At 46.8% G+C, this 25,690-nt stretch overlaps 1 protein-coding gene across 1 annotated transcript in view; it reads right to left on the reverse strand.

Annotated features, from left to right (window-relative positions):
• Positions 1 to 11,678, reverse strand: part of LMAN1 (lectin, mannose binding 1) — a 275,266-nt gene extending 263,588 nt beyond the window's left edge. Inside the window, exons 1-3 of the mRNA XM_069627070.1 lie at positions 11,439 to 11,678; positions 8,933 to 9,087; positions 8,737 to 8,844 (exon numbers count right to left, since the gene is read on the reverse strand). Of these exons, the coding sequence (XP_069483171.1) occupies positions 8,737 to 8,844; positions 8,933 to 9,087; positions 11,439 to 11,646 (471 nt within the window). The 5' untranslated portion in view covers positions 11,647 to 11,678. The remainder of the gene's footprint in view (positions 1 to 8,736; positions 8,845 to 8,932; positions 9,088 to 11,438) is intronic.
• Positions 11,679 to 25,690: the final 14,012 nt, after the last annotated feature.

Genomic DNA, 25,690 nt, shown 5'->3' on the forward strand with positions numbered 1-25,690 from the left:
GAAAAGTGTTTTTGAGGCCTCAAATAAACTAAGATGCATACATTTGATATTTACCAATAGCGGTGCAACTTTATGAAGATGCCCATTGAGTAGCTGGACCAATTCAGTACAGTTGCCATTTATCAACAGGCAACAGTATACTTAAAATGGAGGATAGGGCTCAAAGCACCTTAAATACAGGTTGCACATGGCTTACAGAATAACAACATGTTGGCACACTGGTAAAGAATAGTCGGGCAAGTTTACATGTCTCACTTTACCTTTCATTATGAAGTTGGTATATATTGGTTACACCTATTTTTACAGTCCATTCTCACTACCAAGATAAATTGGATAGGGTCAAGGAGATTAATGATGGGTTTACTGGAGGTTAAGAATTAAAACTACTCCTGGTGTCACTTTAACCAAATATTTTGGCATTCTGGGTGTGTATGTAAAAGGAATCCATTTAGGAGGTGACTCTGCCTTCAATACAAGATCCAAAAATCATCGGTCTGGATTTAGGAGATCACAGGAAAAGGTAGGAGTGTCTCCAGACTCCATTAACATTACCATTCCAAGTCAAATCCAAGTTTTTCTACATTGCTGCATCCAGTTTATGTGCCAGTTCCCCAAAAGGCCACTACTTAGCACTAAGTGTAGCAACAGTTTGAGAAGCCCCCAACCCATGTGGCACTGGAGGACAGGTGAGCACTATTAATTTCATCCTTCACAAAAGCCTTGAAGTTGGTAGAGGTGCCGATGTTATCCCAGTAACTTTGGGAAGCTAAAAGGCAAAGCACAGTAAATAACAGGTTTGGTTCATTTGTATACAAACATACTGGGTTAAGTTGCACTGGCTGTGCAGAGGAGTTCCTAAAGAACCAATGTAATGAGATGATGCCTCATTCTTGAAAAGCAGTCCCTCCTTGGTAAAGAGAAAATATCTTAAATCGATCACTAAAGGACACATTTAGAGATTGATGTACGCAACATGCCCAGGTGAATTGTTTAAGAAATTAATCCAAGTACATTCAGACCTTACCTTTAAGGTGAAACCCAAGAGGTTTCCCAGAAGAAAAAGAAAATTCATCCATAACGTCACTGTAAAACTTCTTTACAGCTGAAACTGCAACGAAATCTAAAAGGATTACCTGGCTAACAAAATAAATACAAAAATGTCACCCATACCATATTTCCACTCCGATACAGGGAAGAAAAAAAATGAAGACCTCACACATGCATTGGTACTTGTGAGGCCGGTCACAGCAGCCATTTTTATCAAAAATATTTGCTTTGTACATGTTCTAATGATACCTTAAAACGAGAACTCAATGAAGGACAAATCTGTCACTACCCAATATAAATGCTCTACTATGTCAAAAAATCTATTTTGGTTTCCTTTTGGCTAACTTTGTTAGTTCCCTATATTTGTTGATGGCCTGTGTGTCCAGGCCCACTGATCAAAAATTATGCTTTTTCCAAAGCCTAGGACTGCACCCATTTTATATGTGCTGCATTTCTTGCATCGTAAAGCTACCAGAACAGGGGTACTAAAAATGTGACCCATAATGTTGGTGGGTGAGCCACATAGGATGTCAGTGTCACAGCTTGTTACCGTAGATTCACCGAATTTATTTAACCAAAAATGGTATGCGAAATGGTATATGGCTAATGCATAATAGGTGGGGTATGGGGTAAGGGTAAGGATATAAGTTAGGGTAGGGAGGGGTGAGCGGGCCTGCAGCGGGCTGGTCCACATCTGGGGGTGAATTTGTCTACATCCAAATCTGCAGTTTGTCTGGTTTGTAAGTGGCTAGGGACTGCGTCTGCCTCCCTTTCTGCTGGGCACCGAAACACAGCATCTACGTCTTAATTTCCTCAACTTTCTTATGGGACTGCTCCGAAATTATTTTTGGGCTGATCTCGGATAGAATCCCTCAATGACAGCCCAAATATTGCCTTTTCTGCAGCGTGCTTAGTGCCTTTTTGGCAAGGGTGTAGAAGTCCTGGCTTTTTTTTATATCAATGACAATTAAAAAAGGAGAAGGTGAGTTCCATCACTGGAAGGGTAATCTGCCAATCATCCCCCTTCATATGCTCCATGCCAAAAGTAGTGTGTGTACCTGTACCCTAGTGCATCAGTATCCTGATCTGCAGCACATGCTCAACCAGTGGCTCAGAGGTCACGTGTGACAGACAGCTGTAGTGACAGCCAAGACATGCACCCCTACAATTAGTAATCTAATGTTCTGGTGCCAGATAAATCTTTACATATAAGCCGCACCCAAGTTATGGTGAATGACATTTCTCATAATTATTACAGCCACAGCAGTATGGCATCACACGTGTCATCCCAGTGAGCCTGAAAGGGTTGCGTATTCTTCCGAGACAAGGCTATCTGTGCCTCTGCCGGCAGGGCTGTAGCCTTGGAGATTGCCTCTCCTTGTTCCTTTTGTGAGGGCATGTTACACCCTACCCAGAAGGCAGCCACTCCACAAGTAGCTGATCAGGGAAGAGGACTCAAAGTGCACAGCCATTCACAAACAGCTTGACCTCACACTAGGATATGCACATCTAAAATCCTTTCAATCAGTTTTGAAGGGAAAGGGGTGTAGTTAGTGTAGACAGGGCAGCCATTTACAGCTAGTGGACGGTTCCACCATCTTGTTCGCTCTACCTTTTTCTTCCTGTCCCCTCCGCTTCCTTTAGCACAAAGCACTTGGGCGTCACATCAGAAGAAAAAGCCCACTTTTTCTATGAACAGCGATTGCTTTAATCAGGAATTTTTCCTTTAAAAGAAGGCGCTAGTGTTGGTGCAGGGGAAGGACGGGGGGGTAGGGGAGGAAATATAACCTGAAGGGGCACCAAGATTCTAAACTATTCATTTGTGAGGCCTCACGGGGGGGGGGGGGGGTCGAATGTTTGTATGCTTTTTTGTGAAGGGTCCCAGGAGTTTCCTCAAAATAGTGCGTGCAACCAAATAATTAAGTACGTTTTTTTGTTTGGGGGAACGGGGGGGTGCTGATTATGCATTTGAGAACAATTTTTACAAAAATTGGGATGAAAAGTCTAACTGTCGATAATTGTTTCTGTAGAAACTAAAATATCCAGTAAATTCCATGATTCATGGGCAGCCATGCCTGGTGAATATTCCGAGTGGAGGGTCCTAAATAGTTACTCAAATTAGCCCGAGCATAACGAGAGAACAGAATAAAGTGGGGAAAAGGTTTTCAAATAATGCGTTTGCAGCACACTTTTTTCAAAAACCATACATTTTCCAGTTGTTTCACAAGAAAAAAAAACAGATATGCCCTATCAACCAATACACTAAATAGGAACACTTTCAATAAGATTCAGCCACAACTTATCTATGCCAATAACAGTCACTTTAAATCACATGCATGAAGCACTTCCTGTATGTGATTTAAAGTGACCATTACTGGCATCTATGTCTGTGACGGTCAGAGTAAATCACTATGCAAGCATTCTCTGAAAAGGCATTTACAGTGAACACCCATACTGGTTGATCACTGAAATTCCTTTCAGAGATCATACACACACAATCATGCATGCACCACTACTCAATCATTCATGGCACGCACACAACTCAGCCAATACATTACATTCAAACATACACACATGACGAAAGCAGGTGCATAGCACCCGCGCACCCAGACATTCCTGGCATCATCACGTAACTCAGGTTATTTTTTTTACATCATCAGGACTGGCGGTCAACTCGGAACATGTAAAAAAAATAAAAGAAAACTGAGTGGCGCTCTGATGTGTGCAATGCACCACTCAAGAGGGTCTTTTTTTTTTACATCTGGGCAGGTGGTCAGTCTTGACTGGGCGACAGCCCTGCGGGCACCATTGGGGGGTGGTGGAGGTGGGGTTGGGGCAAACACCACACCAGGAACCAGGCAGTGCCAGGGTGGCCGGCCAGTCCCACTCTTTATTTGATTACATCTTGAACATAAAACTAAGGAAGAATTCATTGGACCTCTGTTGGGAGAGTGTCCAAGGAAGAAGCAAGCCTGGTGCCCCCCAGTTCCCCTCGATCATTCCCAGGGACCATTGTGGATGCCGGGACATTACCTGCTTCTCTGCCAGCCACAACAGAACTCAGAAACTCACAGAGTTGTAGGACACCTGCAGTTGTGGGCCCGCCTCCTTGGTGCGTCGGAGAACGAGAACACTGACAAAATGTATGCTTGAGACCCTGGATTGAGACGCTCAGCAACCGCAGAACCAAGACTGTGTTCTCCAGTTTAACTACTTTGAATCATGACTCGAGCCTGTTCAATGCCTTCCCCAGAGCTGCTTCTGGCACTCTGTCACCTCAAAAAAGTCACTGCATGTACGAACAAGTTTGTCGCTGCAAGGCACTAGCTGAGCACGTAATTTCCTCGGTTCGAATCACAAAAACCTTGTTGCCGCCGCTGTAGAACCGCCAATCTATATCGACAGACGATCAGACCCTGGGGGACGCTTTGAACATTGTTCTTCGTAAACTGCATCAAACAATATTCACAGCCAGTTACCATCATCTTCCCCGTCACCTGGATGGTCAAACCGGCCCTGGTGGCCCTCATGACTAGCACTCAGCACACATTACGAACCGCAATGTACTTCTACTTGACCCAGCTCAACACCTGCTCACCAACTGGAACTACTCAACTGTCACACTCAAACTTCGACCCATCGAACCAACTCGAATCTTCCTCGTACCTTGCTGAACCAGTCACCTGTCCAGCCAGAATGAACTGCTCCTTGCCGGAATGAACTGCTCCTTGAACGAACTCGACTCGAACTGCTGTTACATCACTTGCCAACTCCCCCACCCAGTCATTACCAAATGACTTGAACCCTCTCAATCTCGAAAACCCACCTCGTCTAAGCGCACACTGGACCGTGAGGGTCACAACTTCGAATACCGGACTCAGACTGCTGTGGAGTTACACCGACCCTAACCAGCGGTTACTACGTCTCAAAGGGGTTCAACTTTGATCAGATACTGGTGGACAGTCAAACAGCATTACTTCAGTACCGTCTTTGAACTCCTGTACCCCATTTTCAACCCAGTTTGATGCCCACTGAAAGCTTGGATCAACTATGCTGTACAGTCCGCTTGCACAACAGCTCGAAGTCTGGTTTGAGGCTGTTGGACAGCCAAGAACTGCAAGAATGTATTATTGACTATTAAATGTCCCTTGGTCCAGTTTTGTACCCTACAAACTGGTTAGGTCACAAATCCCTTTATTGCATCCAAGTACATATCCTTTCTACCAACATTGTGGTTTTTACTTGCCTTGCACACCAGACTCATGACTCAAGAGTGCTACATTTTTCCATCTGTACGCATTCTGTGTTCTTTCCTAAGGGGTGGCTTTTGCACAGTGTTTCTATGTAGTCATTTTTGTAGATGGTGCGTTTAATTAAAGTAAATATATTATTATAGACCCTTGATTTGACATTCGATTTAACACATTCACACACCCCTCTTTAGAATATAGCCTTACCTCGGCCCACGTCACCACAGAGGTGAAGGAGGTATCTCTAGACTGTTCTGGTTTACCTTTACGATTGGGATCTGTAGTATGAATATAACACCTAATGGACTATTTTGTGGGCATTGGAACCAGGATCAATTCTATGATCCAAATGAGACAGTTGAGAGGGCTTACACATGGGAACCTGAACTATAATGATGTACTCTCCCTTACTCCCACCTGACCTTCTACTGTAACGAGAAGCAATAAAGTACTTATTTTCCTTTTGTACTTACGGTCAGACCTACAGATAAAAAGGGTGCAACGACCACGTTTACTGCCTAAAAATATGCAAATACTCCCAAAACATAAAAAATAGGGAGTAAAAATACATGCAACAGAAAATGGGAAACTGACAAGTAGCACATTGTGCACCTGCTTTCCGCCAAATGGCTCAATGGATATGTTTGGATCAGTAGTGCACGTAGTACCACAGGAAGAAACTACCATTTTAAATGCCTGATCGATAGAAGTAAATGTGTTTCTTTACATGTGCATGAAAATTACCAAAACATTTCAATTTTCCAGTTACTACATATTTCTACTTGCTTAGAAAATACCCCCAGAGGGAATTAGATTTTTAGTTCCTAAAAATTATTTTACTCCCAACTTAAACAGGGAATAAAACACTCCCACTTCAAAGTCGTTTCTGGAGCACTTACAGTATTTGCGTGCTTCCTGTCTGTTGTACCAGTACTTGTATACTTCAGGATCGCTCGATTGTTGCAGTTTCAGGGCGGAGTAGGCACTTTAGCTACTACTCACCCTTTTACTCCTGTAGGGCTGAAGTAATTTCGGCACAATTGGCCGCAACCCCTTTATCATACAAATGAGAGCTACCTATTGTCTTTGTCGATTAAACTCTGTGGAAAACCTATGAAAACTACTGCAAAGTACTGAAAAGTCTAAACTTGAAAACTAGTGAATACTTTTTGGATTTACTCCTCTGTGTCACTTAGTGGTCACTCCACTACTTGTTTTTAATGCAAAGTTTATGCATAAGCTTTTTCCAGTAGTATACCAAGGCATTAAATAAGCAGTGTCGCGTAGCAATTTGCTGTGCAATTCTGTAGGTTCGCTTATCAAATGGGCCCTTGTGTAGCAAAGTTAGCTATTTAAGTTGCCCTTGTCTATTAAATCACAGCTCACCCTACATTCCTCTCTTGTCCTTGGTGCTCTCTTCAATCGTTTTCTCTGTTCACAAGTGCTAATGGAGAGAAAGTGCAGCAGTAATCATCTTCTCCACTTTTAAGTGCCAAAGGCATTTCTAGGAGTGATACTTTTATTAAAGCTTTCAATATCCTGTCTGGCAAAGACCACTGTTTTAACTTTATATTTTTTTAAAAAGACAATCGTGCAATTCCATTCCTAAAATCTAAGTTGTTACATAATGCATTATTACAGCATTGATACTGTAAAACACTGCATCATCTCCAGTAAAGTTTAGGTTAGTGTTCTAAATTTCATAGTGTCAACTATAATTCATTTTGTTGGGCAAGATGCATCATATTGACAAGTGGACACTTTAGAAATTGTACATGATCAAATGCTTTTGATGGCAAACCTAGTTCTGTAAACTGCAGGTTGAATACATCTTGCCACTGGTGCTCCCATGAGCGAACCCACACTCCTTGACATTCTATATAATCACGTTGTTGCTTTATACCAGGTACTCTGAAAGTGGGATAACCACAAACTACAACAGTCCACCTAGTTTGCTCAGTTCTCTGCCTGCTATGCAATCTACTCTGCTAAGTCTCTTTCTTGCCTCTTACAAAAAGAATGCACAAAGCGAACTCGATGCTTATGCAAAGCGGTGATCAATAGTTCCACCCATTCTGTACATCTACAGATCTACTGCAATACCAAACACTGTAGTTGGCCTCCAAAGCACACTTTGCTTTATGATTGATTATATTATACATTGCAACCTGCAGGAGAAAGCTGGCCAAACTGTTTTCAGAGCCTTTTTATCTTATGTATTTGAGCCCATTCATGCAGCTAACCTTCTACATTTTATAGACACTCAGGCTCGCAAGTCTTTTCCCCCACTCACATAGTCAAGTGGATTTTATGAAGGGTGAGTAGCATTTGCAAGAGATGTTTGAAACTTTTAACATTTACTTTTTTTGCAGTAAATGTCAAATAAAATGTTAAACGTTTCACTGTGCATGGTGGCCTCTGGGTGGCAGCAGTGTTGCCAGCATAAAGTGGGTTTGTAGCGACATGCCCCATTGTACAGAAATCTCATTTTAAATGTGTTGTGCTCCGTTGCTTTGGGAAGAGTGCATTTCTCTTAGGTTGAATAGGTAAACTAGGTTACCCGACCTGCGGGTCTAGCTGAAGAATTTTGCAAGGCCCGACTCCTCTCACTAATGTCTTATTTCAGTGGTAAGCAAAACTGCTATATTTTTGCTCATTTCATGTCTTGGGTACAAATAACTTCTGGTGACATTAAAAAAAAATTGCTAATTGCTAATCAAATGGGTCTGTTTGCTAATCAAAAAAGACTCACTAAGCACCCTCTGCTAATCAATTTTTTTTAAACTAATGTATGCCTTAGTAAACTCTGTGGCCATTCCTTTATTGTGTGCGAATCTGAGTATAAAGCCTCAACATTTGCACTCGCCATTAGCCATTGGAAAGTGATAATTAACTCACTGACGAGTAATAAATGGGGTGCTGTATACATAAGCGAAAGGATGAGTGACATCTGTTGCTTGGCGAGTAATAAATGGGGTGCTGTATAGATAAGCGAAAGGATGAGTGACAACTGTTGCTTGGATAGTAGCTTGCAAGTTGAAACCTGCACTGTATTACCAGAACTCTCCCCCTCTTGGAAGCCTTGACTGCTCTGCCATCTACTACACTCCCATCAGAAATAACGCAAGGGAAAACCTACCTGCCATTAATAGGTTGATATTCTAAAGCCTTCACCCAAATACGTTTGTTAATATCTCCCTTACAGAAGCCTTTAGAGGCATGTCCTGTAAATCATAGTACCAAACAGTGTTGCCTCACTAAAGTTTGATCAGGAAATGCTACTTTAATCATATAGCCACAGAATAAAGTGCCCAGACGCAAAGCAGACAAAATGAAAAAACTCGAAGATTTGTTTAATTAAAAGGGGGATTCGGGATAAACATGTACATAGCAACAAATCTCCATTTGCATTAATCAGGTACCAAAAGTAAGAACTAACCTTGCCATCATTGTCAAAGGAATCAAAGAAAATGCCGACACCATTCCATGAATCAGATGCCCCGAAAACATCCCCTTCTAAGCCTTGGACTTCGGTAAACCAAATTGCCTGTAAAATACAGCGTAAATTGCAATGTGAATCTTTAAATTCACAAGTGTGTAGACAACCCTGAACTTGGAAGAGCACCAAGTCTTACCAATCCATCTGCTCCAATTCTGCCTCTGCCAGTCACTCGAAACGTGACTTCAACCTCCCAATTCTCAAAAGTCGATTTGCTTTTTGTCCAAATTGAGCCTTTCTGACTTTTTAAAGATGGCGTTATTCGCACCTGATCTGCACTTGGTATAGCATCTGAAAGAAATTTTAAAAATTAAAAAAATGTTTTTTAAAAAGTCGGTGAGAAAGTGAAATACAACACCACCCCACCGTTAAACCATTACTCAAAAAGAAAGCCAATATTCATGAGCCCATATTTAAAATCATTTTTAGCTTAATCTCCACAAAAAGAGATTAAAATGTAGCGAAATAAGTAAACCAAAGAAATAGATTTCGTTGTTGTAGAGTAGAATAAATAAAAACAGATCAGAAACATCGGACTTAAATTTAGAGCAAAAACAGGCTCAGATCAGCATCCCAAAAATGTTTTTCTGAGGCTGCAAGGAGTCTATTGAGGAATAGTGAGTGGGGGCCATTGAGCCAGAATGCGTCGTGTAAATTAAAAGGCAATACAAATCGTTAACTAGAATGAAGATGGTTAATAATGCAACACACTCCAATGGTTAGTTTCCACAGGTTTAACATTGAGGGAGCATAACAAGCCCCACGTTGAACTTCAATATTCCCCCAAGCATACTCCCTGCCGAACACCAAAGAACTGAAAGCAGCGTAAAACAAGGTCAGTGATATGTTTTGGATATTCTCCTCTGTGAAAGATAGTGACCTAAATAATCTGGGTAAGTCTCTAGTAACCAGGACTTATGTCTGGCAGAGAGACTCCCAAGACCCTCCTTGTTAATAGCGATAAATTAACATCATTTTAATGAGCAGTAATTGTCCTCTTTGAATTTATGCATTAAAGACGACCACGGGGAATCGAACGACAGTGGTCAGGTTTGTAGGTCGGACACCTCACCACTGCATTATATAACCTGATGAAAAATAACAACTAAATAAAGGTAAAATGTCTAACTTCGGTACTGCAATTCCCAGGGAAAACATTTGTATTGGTTCTGGAGGTTAAAACATGCACATCTTTTAACGTTTTCAAAAACACTATTAGAAGAAAAAAAATCCTCTCTGGGCTTTGTGTGTGTGTGTTTTTTTTATGAAAGGCAAATGACATTCGTCCTGTGCAACTTTGGGCGGTTATGCAAAGCAAATGTAATGAAATGTGCATATTTCACCTTGATATGCTATTTTCTGGTGACGTCACATCCCATTGCATTTGTTGACGTGTCCACACTTTAATTTTTAAATTTTTAGGACTTGACCGCTGGCAGTATGTACATACTATCTGCCATTCTTCGAGGCTTTAAGCTGCAGGGAACTCCTAGATAACCCAACGAAAGTAGGGGTTGAGCAATTACAGATTGGAACCAGACAGGCAGACCGGTAAACTGAAACCCTAAATGAGCAGAAAGATATTAAGTACTCTTGTCTTGGGTCAATTGTTTACACAATGAAGAACATCTACTCACTCATTTAAATGCTTATTTACCAAGTAAGAAAGGGATTTACAAACAATTTATTTAGCACTTCAACCAGGGGAAGCTTTCTTTTCATTATGCAGAAAAGACCACCTGAGAAAATGCTAACACAAAATACATGTTTGCCATGTTTCTTTATGTATTTTTTGTGGGAGGCAGCCCTTGCCAAAGCAAGTGGCTATGCCCAACACAATTTGGACACACATGATTTTCTGACCTTTTCGATATCACACTTAAAGCACTGGATATGAATCCTAGACTCGGGAAGGTGGGGTGTTGACAGCGCAATGGGTTTATGCACCTACCGTAGCTTTGCTTGTGTAACCGGCATGCAACAACATCCAGTTTCTGGTGAGATACCTTGCTATGCTGGGACATCCTCTCACCTGGAGAAGGTGCCCCATTTTATTCTGAAACGAAATAGCTAATCAACACCTACCCATATGCTTCATTTGGTTATGCCTTTGTTTCAGGATAGTACGCAGTACAGAGACTGCTATGTATGAGAGATACTGAGCCACTGAGGACATAGGTCACAATGCAAAGGCACCTCTGATACGGGCGCTCAGGGACTGGGAGGGAATGATCTGTGATCATTCATCAAAGTTCCTTCCTTTAGGCCAAGCCAGCCTTGCCCACTCGAGACCAGCGAGTTTGAGAATGGCACCAACCCTGGTTACATAGAAAGGCTCGATGAAATGAAGGGAATCGGGCGGTATTAATATTACGTAGGGCCGAGGCAGTCATTACAAAAAAGAAATGGGTGTAAAATGCATCCCAGATAAACCAAAATAACTGTGAACCGAAAGCTATACGGGGGGGACTCTCTGCTTTGCCGTACTAAATTGTAAATGGTTCATGGGGTTAACCGTCACGTAGAGCAGGCATGCACACAGGATAAACGATACGCACAAATCCAGCACTTTCCACGCCGTTTTGCATGTCTCTAGTCCTCTCTCATTCTCCGCATGAAGGATCAGTTCCCCGGGTACTCACTTCCACTATGGGTCCAGAAGGGCACGCTGCCGTCGCTGTGCACCAGGTGTGGGCCTTTGAAGCTGTACTTGTACTCAAACCTCCGGTGCGGTATCCTGGGAGCCTCTGTGCCCGTGTCCCCATAGCTGAGCTGGAAGCAGCAGATCAGAAGTACTGACAGTCCCTGAACTGCTTGACAGAGCTGCCGCCGCTGCATGGACACCGCCATCTTGCTTGCGATGACGTCGCCCAAGGGTAGGGAGGGGCGCATGGGTAAATCCTGCAGAGCCAACAGGGCGCTCTCTCATTGGCCGAGTCCTGCGGGAGCACGTCAAAAGCCATGGCTGCTTCTGTTTACTGTTGAAGCCATGGTGGCACTGGCAGATGCAGATCCAGGATATACATGTAAACTAAGTAACCATCTTTTTGAAGTGAAGCTTTTGATCTGTACGATGTCGTTTATTGTGCCCTGAGTGATACCTTCGTTTTGCGGTTGGTTTTGCCAATTGAATATAAGCATTTTAACAAGTGTAGAAAAATAAGTTGCTTGTTACAGATTTCAAATGTGTTTGTTGTTACAAACAGTGAAATTCGACAGGCAGTGAAGAGACGCTTTTCTGAAAGTAGACCGATTACTTACTGGTGATCTTTATTGTTCTTAGACCTACTCTTCCTCGGCACAGTTCTTTTGCAGTCTGACCCTTTGTATTGTATTTATTTATCTTATATAGCGCTTTATATCAAAGCGCTGTACACTTACAACAACAGGGTACCTTTAACATAACAAAATCTCTAATACCAGAAGCAAATTACAAACATGAATCAGTCACCAAAAACACATAGCTCTCAACTCACACGCTTTTGGCGGGTGTCACCCGCCTTGTAAAGGGCTGAGTCACCCGCCAAGCCTCCTGCACGCCCATTCATTCCAATGGGCGTTTCACCCGCCAAAAACAAAATCGGGTGATTTCACCCGCCATTGCAACACAAATGGTTGAGAGCTATGAAAAACAGTATGTAGAGCAATTATTCAGAGGGGCAAGGAGAGAGGAGGAGGAGGGCTAGGAGGAAGAGGGAGGGAAGGTAGGAGGAGGATGGTGTGGTGTCGCCACTCTCATCTTGTTAAGAGGATAAGTCCTCTTTCTGTGTTTGTTTATCCGTGGGCTGCGACCCACGTGTTGAGAGGCGGGGTTACCGCCCGGGAGTTAGTTCAGGTTGGAGAGCAGTCTAATAAAGACGTGTTGCACCCCAGCTCCGGTGTCGGCCTCGTTACTGCATGGGTGAAAGGGCGACTGATGATAGAGTGTGAGGAGGTCCACGCAGTAAGATATTACACTGGCGACGAGGCGGACACGAGGTCCCACCGTGCCTGCCATCTCCGGCCCGACCGCGCTCGTGGTGTACTGCTTGAAACCACTAGAAGCGCAGGACCATACCTACTAAGGGGGTCAGTTACAGTGGGTGGAGCGCGAAGTCTCCCCACCAGCCTCCCTCCGGCGCGAGTGCCTCTCGAGCTCCGACGCATACAAGCCCGCAGGTGGAGCAGCTACGACGGCTCCCCGCGTGGCAGATCTTCCGGGCGGTGGAGAACGACTTCTCCCGCCAACGGCAACGTCTGAGAGGCACGGCCCGCGCACACTGAGACACCAGCGGGCAGAGCAGAGACTCCCTGCTTGCATATTCCGGACGGTAGAGGAGCACTGGCCTCCCGCCGACAGCAACGAGATAAGACGAGCGGTGGAGGCGCGAAACTCTCACTCCAACAAGACACGACAAGGGGCAAGTACATGCTCTCTCTCCCCCCCCCTCAAGGCCCAACAAGACACATTGCGCACAAGGCCTCATAGACCCGCCAACACGCGGCACAGCACCCACCCCCCCCCCCCACCATTTGGCGCTCAAATCTGCAGAGAGCTGGGCAGGAATAGGCCTGCAAGCCGCTCACCAGCCAGCACAGCGCCCTCTTCTGGCATCAGGGCTCCACCGCGCCAAGACAAAGAAACTCCCATCTAGCACATCCAAAGGATACGCCAGAGCAACGTTCAGCTCATGAACAACTCAGAGGAAGAATCGCTAACAGTCCCAGTGACTCCAGTCAGCACAGGACACCGAAAAATGACAGACAGCCTGCTAACTCAGCTGCCAGCAAATTTCGACCTCACTGACACCGGCACCCTTGGATCAAGTTGGAAGAGGTGGCTGAGAGACTTCGAAGTGTGTTTGAAAGCGGCAGGTACATTAGATCATGAACAGAAGCTCAACCCCTTAAACCATGCCGTAGGACCAAAGGTGCGAGACATCCTTGAAGAAATACCTGAAAGCAACATAGACACCTATACTAAGCTGAAAACAACACTCACGGAGTATTTCACACCGCACACAAATGTGGACTATGAACGACACGATTTCCACACTACCAAACAAAACGAAGGCGAAACCATAGATGCATTCGTCATGAGACTCCGAGCAAAAATGAAACACTGTGATTTCAATAACTACCCTCCAATGAGGAGGCCCTCAGATCACAAATCATAGTGGGTTGTGTAAGCAGCGACTTCCGCAAACGACTGCTGCAACAGCCTCGCACCCTAGATGAAATCCTGCGTCTGGCGCGATCTGATGCTGCCCTCGCCGCACAAGTCGAAGGTTTGGACGACATTAAGATCACCCATGGAAAGCACGAGAGCCTCAACAAACTTGAGGGGACGGCAAGAAACAGCAACCCTTTCTGCTACCGGTGTGGACATGAATACCCCCATGAAGGAACATGCCCCGCAATGGGTCAGAACTGCTCCGCGTGTGGCGGAGAAAACCACTACAAGGCCGTGTGTCTGATTTTCCGCAGCAAAATGAGAGGGGTGGGAAGAAACAACAAACCCTCGATAGAACCGGAGCAAAACCAATTGGCACCCCACCACCACCGGGGATCATACCAGCCCCATGAACAAGGGCACCACACACACCACGACGAACAACCAGAGAGAAGGCACGACAGAAGAGAATGGAGGGAAAGCAAGACCCTACCTTTCAAAAACAAGAAGAAGACCCCGAAGGTATGTACGATGCCTCTTTGAACAATCACAGTCTGACAGCTTGTCAAGTGCATCATCCGACGAGAGAGCTTACCGAATGGACAGACCACAGGAAACACCACAGAAAAATGGGTATCTGTACGCCCTAGGAAACAGCACGGCAAAAGAACATAGCCCAATACTCAGAATACAGGTGAACCAGACGGCAGCTGAATTTGTAATTGACACAGGGGCAACCGTGAACATGATTAGTGAGAAAGTCTATAAAAGCATACCCAACGCCCCTCACCTTCAACCAGCTCGAACACTTATCTTTCCATATGGGTCAAAGACCCCGCCGGCATGCAAAGGGTTCTTCATGGCATCGTGTCGATACAAAGAACATGAAAAAAAGATCCTCATGCATGTGCTGGAAGCGGCCACTGAGAGCGGATGCATACTGAGCTATCGAGCAGCCATAGAAATGGGACTAACTCACATACTGTATCGCCTCATGGTACACAAATATCTAGGCCCCACGGCAAGCATAGACCAGGTCTTCCCATCACTATTCAAAGGACTTGGCAAGCTGAAGGATAGACAGGTCGAACTCCACATTGACACCAGTGTCCCACCCATAGCCCAACACTACCGGGGAATCCCCATCAACATTCAAAAACAAGTTGAAAATGAACTGACCAAATTGTTGGAGGCAGACATCATTGAGCTGGCGGAAGGCCCCACCCCATGGGTCTCTCCCATTGTACCCGTGCCCAAAAGACACTCCCAAGATATCCGAATATGTGTAGATATGAGGAGACCAAATGAGGCCATTCTAAGGGAACGCCACCAAGCACCTAGAATAACCGACATGGTGCATCTCTTGAACGGGGCAACCGTGTTCTCAAAATTGGATCTCAACAAAGGGTACCACAAGCTGGAACTCTGCAAGTGCTCTTGATATATAACAACTTTTGCTACCCACCTAGGACTCTTCCGTTACAAGCGACTAAGTTTTGGCGTGTCGTCCGCGGCTGAAATTTTTCAAGCAGAAATTCCCAATGTCATAAAACACGTACCAAACTGCTTGAACTACAGTGACGACATTCTGGTATTCGGCCAAAATCAAGAGCAACACGATGACACGCTAATGAGAGTGTGCATGGCCTTGGAAGACGCACGACTTACACTAAACAAGGAGAAATGTGAATTTCGCAAGAAGACACTCCGTTTCTTTGGGCACATATTTTCTGAGAAGAGAATGACACCAGACACTGAGAAAGTCAGTGCGCTCCGAGAAGCCAAGCCGCCAGCCACCACCTCGGACCTCAGGTCATTCCTGGGCCTTGCAAGCTACTGCACCAGGTACATACGTGATTTCGCCTCCATCAGCGAACCCCTCCGAACCCTCACCAAGCTCAACACAGACTTCATATGGTCATCCCAATGCCAAGAGGTGTTTCAAGCTATCAAGGACCGCATCTCTGACGCCCGAAACATGGCATATTTCGACCCCAAAAGAACCACAGAACTCATCGTCGACGCCAGTCCAGTCGGCCTAGGCGCCATTCTAACACAACTTGATGACAGAGAGGAAGGCGGAAAGCATATAATATCCTATGCCAGTCGAAGCCTCTCCAAAACAGAGCAAGCCTACTCTCAGGCGGAGAAGGAAGGTCTGGCAGTAGTGTGGGCCTGCGAACATTTTCATTTGTTCCTGTATGGGAAGCCTTTTGTAGTCGTGACGGACCATCAGGCCCTCATCTTCATCTATGGCAACCCTCAGGCAAAAATGCCACCCCGGATCGCTCGATGGGCACTTCGACTACAGGACTATCAATTTACCATCACACATAGACCCGGAAAAGAGCAGAACCCTGCAGATTTCCTCTCGAGACATCCACAGGACACATGCGGACAAGAACCATCCATAGCTGACCAGTACATAAAATATGTCATCCACAGCAACACTCCGCAAGGACTTGACATGGATCACATAACTCGTGAGTCCAACACTGACCAAGGAATACAAGTCATTCTACGATGCCTAGAAACAGGGCAATGGAAACACGCTAATCAGATCCGAGAGACGATGAGTGAAGATATCAAGCAGGACATCACATGTTTTCTAGCCGTGAAAGAGGAGCTTGCAAAATCAGATGAAGGGCTGCTGCTGAAGGGCACAAAGCTCGTAATACAGCACAGCCTGCGGCAGAAGGTATTAGAACTCGCCCATGAAGGACACCGAGGGATCGTATCTACCAAAAGGATGCTAAGGCAGAAAATATGGTTCCCGCAACTGGACATCTCGGTAGAGGAACTATTGCAAGACTGCCCCACCTGCGCGCTTGTAAAGCCACACACAGCCCCGGAACCCCTGAACATGACCGCACTGCCCGAGGGAACATGGGAGGAGATAGCTGTTGATCATTTTGGATCCATGGAAGGAGGAGAATACATTCTGGTAGTCGTGGATGAATATTCAAGATACCCCGACCTACAGATAGTCCCGTCCACATCAGCACATCATACCATACCAGCCCTAGATCGGATGTTCACAACATACAGAGTACCCAAGGTAGTAAAGTCCGACAATGGACCTCCGTTCACAGGGCAAGACTTCCAAAGGTTCGCAGAATACATGGGTTTTAGGCACAGGAAAGTGACACCTCTGTGGCCACAGGCCAATGGAACAGTTGAGAGGTTCATGAGTAACATTAAACGCACCACACAAATTGCTCGCATCACTGGAGAGCCCGTAGAGAAGTTGCTATACCAACTCATGAGAGACTACAGAAATACGCCACACAGCACCACTGGAAAAACGCCATCAGAAGTGATGTTTGGGCGAACGATAAGAACACGAATACCACATGTGGCCGTTGATGAAGATCAATATGAAAAGGACACAGAAATGAGAAAGAAAGACAAACTCATGAAAGAGAACATGAAAAGGACCGCTGATGCCACACGAAGAGCCAAAGCGAATTACTTGACACCCAGAGACATGGTAGTGGTTCGCCAACCTCAGCATAGGAAAAACATAGCCCCGTTCAGTGAGGAACCACTCATCATTGTCAAAAGGAAGGGATCACTCATCACAGCGGAGGGAGACCGTCGGTCCATAACGAGAAACTCATCTCACTTCAGACGGATGCCGAGAGCCCCAACCCTGGGTGACACAAACCTGAGTGACGACTTCACCCAATGGGATGCTCCCTACGAAGGAGACAGAGAAGACTCTGAAGGAGACATGGCACCAGAGATCGAGCCAGACCGTCGGCCAGAACAGAGTGTCGGCCAACGAGAACAAGAAAGAAACCCCATCGCCTCATTGAGGAAATGAACTGAGCCGGACTTAAAGTTTAATGACGGGAGGGTGTGGTGTCGCCACTCTCATCTTGTTAAGAGGATAAGTCCTCTTTCTGTGTTTGTTTATCTGTGGGCTGCGACCCACGTGTTGAGAGGCGGGGTTACCGCCCGGGAGTTCAGGAAGGAGAGCAGTCTAATAAAGATGTGTTGCACCCCAGCTCCGGTGTCCACCTCGTTACTGCATGGGTGAACGGGCGACTGATGATAGAGTGTGAGGAGGTCCACGCAGTAAGATATTACAGATGGAAAGGAGGGGGTGGGGAGAGGTTAAGGGAGGAAGAGGGGGAAGGGGTAGGAGAGGGGAGTGAGAAGAGGGGGGTTTCATGGCAGGGAATAGAGAAAGAGAGATTTGAGGGAGGTGCGGAAAGAGGAAAAAGTAGGAGAAGAGCGGATAGAGAGAGGCAAGGAGTTTCAGTGGAGGGGGGCCAGGAGTTGGAAGGAGTGGAAATGGGAGGAGGCACAGGGGGAGGGAGGAACAGTGAGGAGGAAGTGGTCAGCGGAACGAAGGGGACGAGAGGGCGTGTAGAATGAGAGAAGTGAAGAGAGATAAGGGGAGCAAGATCGTGGAGAGATTTGAAGGCCAGACAGAAGAAGTAAAATTTAAGTTGAGAATGAAAGGGGAACCAGCCAATGGAGGAAAGGGAAGCAGAGATGGAGTCACGGGGGGAGAGGAGACAGAGGGTACGGATGGCAGAGCGATAAATAGATTTGAGGGGGTCAAGATGAGAAGTGGGAAGGCCAAAAAGCTGAGGGAGGAGATTAAGAGTTTAGTAGCATGAAAAGTAAGATAGGGGCGAACCTTCTTGCACGCAATCCATTCCGCCTATTTCTTTATTGCCCATACAGTCCCACATCAATCCACCACTCTCCCCTTACCATATTGCTCCCAGCCACCAAACCTGCATCAGTGAATTGTATCGAATACATCATGCATAGCTCTCAACAGGGCTCTCAACCTTTTCTGTGCTCACTGTGGGTGAAACAGCCGATTTTGTTTTTGGCGGGTGAAGGTCCATTTAAGGGTATGCGTGTGTGGGGGGCTTGGCGGGCGTGTGAGGGGCTTGGCAGGTGAATGTACTGCTTACATGCATATCACTCAACCTTTTCTGTGCCCTTGGTGGGTGAAAACAGAAGTTATCTATTTTGGCGGGTGAGAGTCGATTGAATTATATGGGCGGATTAGGGACTTTGCAGGTGAGTGAATGAGTTCCAACGCGGAAATTGGCATGTGAGTTGGGAGGTATGTGCATGCCGGGTGACACCTGCCAAAAAACAGTGGTGGACTGGCTTACAGGGAATGTGTTATAACCTGCTACCCATTCCTGTATGCTTTTATGTGTGAGTGGAGCTATGACATAATGGAATGTCCTGCAGGTGCTGAGAACATTATGGCTTGCCTGATGTTACAGAGTGGACCGCCTATATGTGTTGCCCCATTAAGGAGGTGCATCCCTCCCAACTGTATTGCCCTTTTAAGATGGGCCATGACTACGTCATGGCCTCAAGTTAATAAAAGGGAGCCCGGCAGGCATGTTTGATTAGTAACGGCTGCAGACTCCGAAACAGAATGTTCTGACTGGGTCTCTCTCATTACGGCCTGCAGGCCTTCCCTGAGTAGCAGGGCATGTAGGCCAGGTTGCCATAGGCCTCCCCTGCCAGGAAGGCAGCTGGTGTCCACATGAGCCGGCCAGGCTTGCCTTACCCCTCCAAGACTGGGTGTCCTCTCCAGCACGCACTCAGGCACTGGGCCTCTGAGGTGCTGGCGTCCTAAAGCACCTCAGTGGGCTGGTGTGATGCCCATGACCAAACCCCATCCATCGATCCCTGAAGGTACTGGGCCTCTGTGGTACTGGTGTCCCACAGTACCACTGGGGCGGGTAGTGCAGTGTCCACTTCACCAACAGTGCCATGCCTGAGACACTGCATGCACGCAACGAACTATACAAGGGGGTGACCCTCAAGCAAGACCCTCAAGCAAGATATAAGAGGTGCTATGCGAGGCCAGTTGATTCAAGTGACTGAACCACACCACGCACTAGGGACATCAGTCCAGTCCCGCAATACTAGCCGGGCAAGAACCCATCCACTGCACTAGCAGTAGAAAAACAAGGCCAACAAGACTGGAAGCAATCATCTCCTGGCACGGTGCCATCAGGAAAACAGGACACCAGGTTTTTGTATCGCGCACTATCACCAGAAGGCCGCAGAGCGCTCACTTGGACAAACGCCACAAAGAAACATAAAAGCAGGCAACATGGCAGAAGACCAAAACAAGTAGCATAGATTACTCAGTTCTGCCATCGAACAACCATCCTTCAACCTAACACCACATCAGATCCACACCCTGTACCGGCTTGACCATGACACCATCACCACCATAGTGGACCTGATACATGACGACATAGTGAGTTTCATGGAATAAAGCTCTGCCATCCCCCCTCCACTGAAGGTAGTGACTGTGCTCCACTTCCTTGCCACAGGCACCTACCGGCACACAGTGGGGCACATGCATGGTATATCACAACCCTTATTTACCCGGATACTGAACCAAGTGCTGGATGCCCTCCTCAAGCACACAAGGGACTACATATACCTACCACGGATTCCCCAGGATGCAAATGTTGCCTTCCATGCACTGTGAGACATCAAATGACACCTGCGCAATGATCAATGTCCACTCCGTTTTACATTATGAACAACCAGTGTATTGAATAATTGTCATTAAACGTGTACAACAAAACCTCCACCACCCTCCCCCTCCCCCCAACTCCCAAACACACCCTCACTCCCCGGGGTGCGGGGTGTGGACTGTGGGGTAAAAGTCCTCCTCAGTGGCACCACAGATCGATAAGGGGCTGTCCACATTCTCCTGGGTGGCCGTAGCTGCCAACTCCCCAGCAATGCTTGATTCTGCCGACCTTGGGGTGTCTAATGTGGCAGGTGCCGAGGCAGGGAGGGATTGTGGTGGTGCATCCTCCACTGGCGTTTGTGGTGCCTGGGTTGTTTTCTTATTCCGTGCTGGAATGCTCCGGGACCGGCCTTTGCACGTGGAGGTGGATGGACGGGTCGTCTGGGTATCCCCGCTGTCATGATCGGTGCCTGTGGGGGTAGAGGAGAAGGACAACATGAGTGATTGTATGATGCGCTAATTGCATAGATCGCTGCATTCACATTTCTGTAATTTGGGGTTTGTGGCCCTCTGGGCGTTGCAACAGTACTAGTACATATGAATGTGAATTGAATGTACGCATGTGTACGCATGTGTCGGAGTGACTCATCCTGCCATAGTAATGTGCAGTCTGGCTCACACACTGCCGAACCTGATGCACAATGTGCATGATGGAATGTGCAAGTTACTGCACTATGGCTGATGTGTGTTATGTACTTGCACTTGGCCCTTGATTGCGTTGCAGTTGACTCTGCATTAGTTGGATGGGGGGGTGGCTACATGACAAGGTGCCTTTTATGGCCCTTGGGGGAGTCTACATCATGCAATTGCCATTGGCAGTGTTGACTTTGGACACTCACCTCCATCGGCAGACGACGTTGCCCCGCAGTCCATTTCACCGATGCCCTCTATGCATTCCGTGCCAATCATTGCGGCGCATGTCTCCTCCCATGGCTCAAGTCGCACAGGGGAACTTGGGCCCCCTCCAGTCTGCATGGCCTGACTCCTGTTGGCAGTGAGGAGTCCCCGCACCCGCACCCGCACCCGCAAGTCATCCTACCGCTTGCGGCAGTCCTTGGGGGTGCGAGGGGTGGAGCCTACAGCGCTCACCCTTTGGGCGGTTTCTGCCCAGATGTTCTTTTTGCGGATAGTGGACTCCCTCCGCATGTCGGGGCTGAACACCACGTCAGCGTGTTCTGCCAGGTAGTCCACCATGACCTGGAGCTCATCAGGGCAGAATCGCTTCTTGCGGAGCCAGTCCGCAGACTTCTTAGGTGCTTTAGGCATAGTTCCTGGGTTCCTGATGCTTTCCCCAACTTCGGATTGCTCCCAAGGGTGCTGCCTGATGAGGTTGGCAATGGATTGTGTTTTTAAAGATGGCCGCCGTGCTCCTTCCCGTTCCTGTGCGATGACGTAAATTCCGGTTCTGTTGTTTTGCGGTGACCGTAATTTACGGGATCCGTAAATTACGGTCCCCGTTATTTACTGTCGCTGCTGCTTCCATGGCGGTGTTGTAATGTACGTGTCGCAGCAGGCTGGTAGGGGTTTTTCGGGGGGTTTTGCGGCATGCCGCTAGGTACTTTTCCGGCATGGCGAAAAGCGCGTGTCTGCGAGGTCGGAATGGGACGCAATTAGCGGTCTGTCACCTTGCCGGAGTCGTACTTTCCGCCATTCCGGAAACGACCGGTACTTACCTCCAACCTCGGAATGAGGCCCATTCTCCTTTACCAACGTGCACCTAGAACTCTAATGGGCTCTATGCCATATTCGTTGTCAGAACTCCTCTGGAACATCCAATCCCAATTCCCTCTCTCAGGCCAGCATGTAAGGAAGCTTCTCGCATTCCAGGGCATTTTCCAGAAGTTTATAACAGGTAGCCAGCCTATGGGAACGCTTCCCCTTGAGAATTTTGAGTTCTATGCCTAATGGGGTTCTACCGGCAGCCTGGCGAGTGGCCCTATTAGTCAACCAATGTCGGAGTTGTATGTACCTAAACCGCTTCATTTCTGACACCCCAAATTTCTCCTTACACTCCTGAAATGTCAGCGGTTCTTGATCTACGTACAGGTCTCTAAGCCTTAAGGGCCTACCCGAATTCCAGCCCTGAAATGAGCTGGGATTCAGCCCCGGTGAGAACGCCAGATTTTGGACAATGGGGGACAGTGGACCCAACCCCCGAGGCAATCCCTCTTTGTGCACTTGCCTTGTCCCAACTCCGGAGTGTTGCCAGTGTCGTGGGTAATAGCCCCCCTGAATAGCTTTGTGCCTCTTTGGGTAGGAAAGGAAAATATTCCAATGGGACAGGGGCGGCTGCTTGCTCAATCTCCTGCCATTTAGGGGGTTCCAAAGAGTTCCCCCAAGCTAGCATGGGAGCGACTTGAGCTGCTCTATAATAATGCGAAACTGAAGGGAGTCCTATACCCCCAGACTCCGCTTTTATCGTAAGGAGCGTGCAGGGAATTCTGGGCTTCTTTTTCTTCCAAACAAAATGTCCTATTTCCTTTTGCATAGCAATGAGATCCCCTTCAGGGATCGGAACCGGTAGAGAATTAAAAGCATACAGCAGCTTCGGGATAAGGGACATCTTAACCGAGCTAACCCTGCCCAGCCATGAAATTTCCTGAGAGTCCCAACGTTGAAGCCATTCTTTGGCTTCTCTCAATAAAGCAGGTATGTTAGCTTTAAATAAGCCTGTGAAGGTCGGGGTCAATTTTATACCTAAATAAGGGATATTCGTGGAAGATCAGGGGATGTGGAAAGCCGCCTGTACCTCTGCCAAGCCCGCGGGAGATTCAGTTAGGGCCATGGCCACTGATTTAGTAGTATTCACTTAAAGCCGGAAATTCTAGCAAATCGGGATGATTTCATAAGGGGCATCATTCAAAAAGCACAACCGGTCATTCACATATAAAGCTACTTTATGGCATTGTCCTGCAAATTCACAGCCCAAGATCTGCACGCTCAATCTAACTTGCTGTGCTGAAGGCTCCAACGCCAGGGCGAAAAATAAGGAAGAAAGGGGACAGCCCTGCCTGGTGCCTCTATATAGACGCATTAATGGGGTCCAATTTGCATTCACTTTGACTTTAGTTGAGGGGGACTGATAGTTTGAGAGGATCCATTTTGAAAAATTGGGCCCAAAGCCGAATTGCTCCAGTACCAGCTGCAAGTAGCTCCAGGACATACTATCAAAAGCCTGATGGGCATCTAAAGATAACAATGATAATCTGCCTGGCAGCCTAGGAGCCAGAGTAATCAGGTTTATCGCCCAGCAGATGTTGTTGTGTGTCAAACAGTTGCTTATAAAACCAGTTTGGTCTTTCTCTACTAACGCTGGAAGAACCTCTCCCAAGCGCCCAGCTATTACCTTACTCAGTAGTTTCGCATCTGTGTTCAATAAAGTAATAGGTCGATATGACGCACAATCCACCGGACTCTTTCCGGGTTTCAAAATCAGAGTCATAGTGGACGCTGCCATAGAATCCAAGACCGAGCCAGCTACCCAGATGACATTAAAGAGTTTTGTTAAATAAGGGGAGTGCACAGATTTAAAGGTCATATAAAATTTACTTGTGAGCCTGTCTGGCCCGGGCCCTTACCCAAGGGGAGGGATAGGATAGGACTCTCCACCTCTTCTGCTGTGATTGGCTCCTCTAAGAGCTCCCAAGCCTCTTGAGACAGTTGTGGCAAGTGTGCATCCTGTATAAACCTACCAACCATGTGCAAATCTGTATGATGGGGGGCCGAGTGGTCCCTAAAATACCCCTCAATTATGCAGAGTTTATCTGCCTTCGAAGTAACCTTTCTCCCTTCTCTATCTAGCAGCGCTTCAATCCAGTTAAGACTAGCCTGCTTTTTCAGCTTGGCCGCCATAAGCCGATTGGCTTTATTTCCTTTAGAGTACTAGTATTGTTTAGTTCTCATCATACTATACGCTGCTCGGCTCATGTGATGAGCCTCGAGAACCCTCTGAGCCACCCTAACATCATGCGTCATCCTTTGAGAGGATCTGCGTCTATGGGACTCCTCCCTCTTCTGGAGTTCTAGCTCAAGCTGGGACTGTATTTGCTTCCTGGCCTTCCCCTTCTCTGCTGAGTAAGCTATAATCTGGCCCCGAAGCACAGCTTTCGCGGCATCCCATATTGTGGTATAGGCCAATTCACCCGTATCATTCTCATTGAAGTAGTGGAGTATAGCATCTGAGATACAGGATCGGAAATGGGGATCCTCCAGGAGGAGCTCATTCAACCTCCAAGTGCATATAGAATGTGGAGTGTCATTGAAAGAGGCCATCGTTAGCAGTACCGGGGCGTGATCTGATAAAGCTTTAGGAAGTATATATACGTCAACTGTTTGGGCTATAAGCTTGTCAGAAACTAGTAACATGTACCGCAGAATAATAAGTATATTCTCGCTCTTCTTGGTGGTAAAATCTCCACACCTCTATAAGGGCGTGTTCTCGAAGAAGTATTGTAAACGCTAAGTAGTTCTTTTTGTCAATGCTAGTTGGAGGAAGAGACTTGTCCATTAAAGGATTAATCACAGCATTGAAATCTCCCCCTATCATGATTTCCCCTTCAGCATGTTCAAACAGAAGCTTAGAGAAAGACGCAAAGAACATGGGCCTCATTACCAGTCCAGCGGTAATCGCAGCGGTAAAACCGCCTGGTTACCGCTGGACTCGTATTACCATTCTGCCTCCGTGATTCCCGGAATTACCGGGGCATTACAACCCCGGTTTCCCGGGAATCACGGAGGCAGAATAGTGTTAATCCCCATTCCCATTGAGTCCTATCGGACTCAATGGGAATGGGGATCATGGAAACACCGGCAGCATCTCGTAATGCTGCTGGTGTTTCCTCGTCTGCCTGCAGGCGGGCGGTGTTAAACCCGCCAGGTCAGACCTGGCGGGAACATCACCTCCCGCCTGCAGGAGTTGTGATCGCCCGGCATGGAAACAACGGTGGCGGCCGGTTTACCGCCACCGTTGTTTCCATAGCGGGCGATTTGTAATGAGGCCCCATGTCTTGTTGAGAGTTTGCCGCATATAAAGAAACTAAAGTCGCTTTCCTCCCTTGTAACCTAGCCACTACAAGGACATATCTACCTCCCACGTCTCTCAGAGTCTTGCAAACCAACAACGGGGTCCCCCTGCGAATCAAAATGGCCACCCTGCCTCTCCTAGTCCTCGAAGAGTCGCAAAATTTCATAGGATATAATTT

This window comes from Ambystoma mexicanum, chromosome 6p, assembly GCF_040938575.1.
Source record: "Ambystoma mexicanum isolate Mex_15411 chromosome 6p, UKY_AmexF1_1, whole genome shotgun sequence".
Lineage (NCBI taxonomy): Eukaryota > Metazoa > Chordata > Amphibia > Caudata > Ambystomatidae > Ambystoma > Ambystoma mexicanum.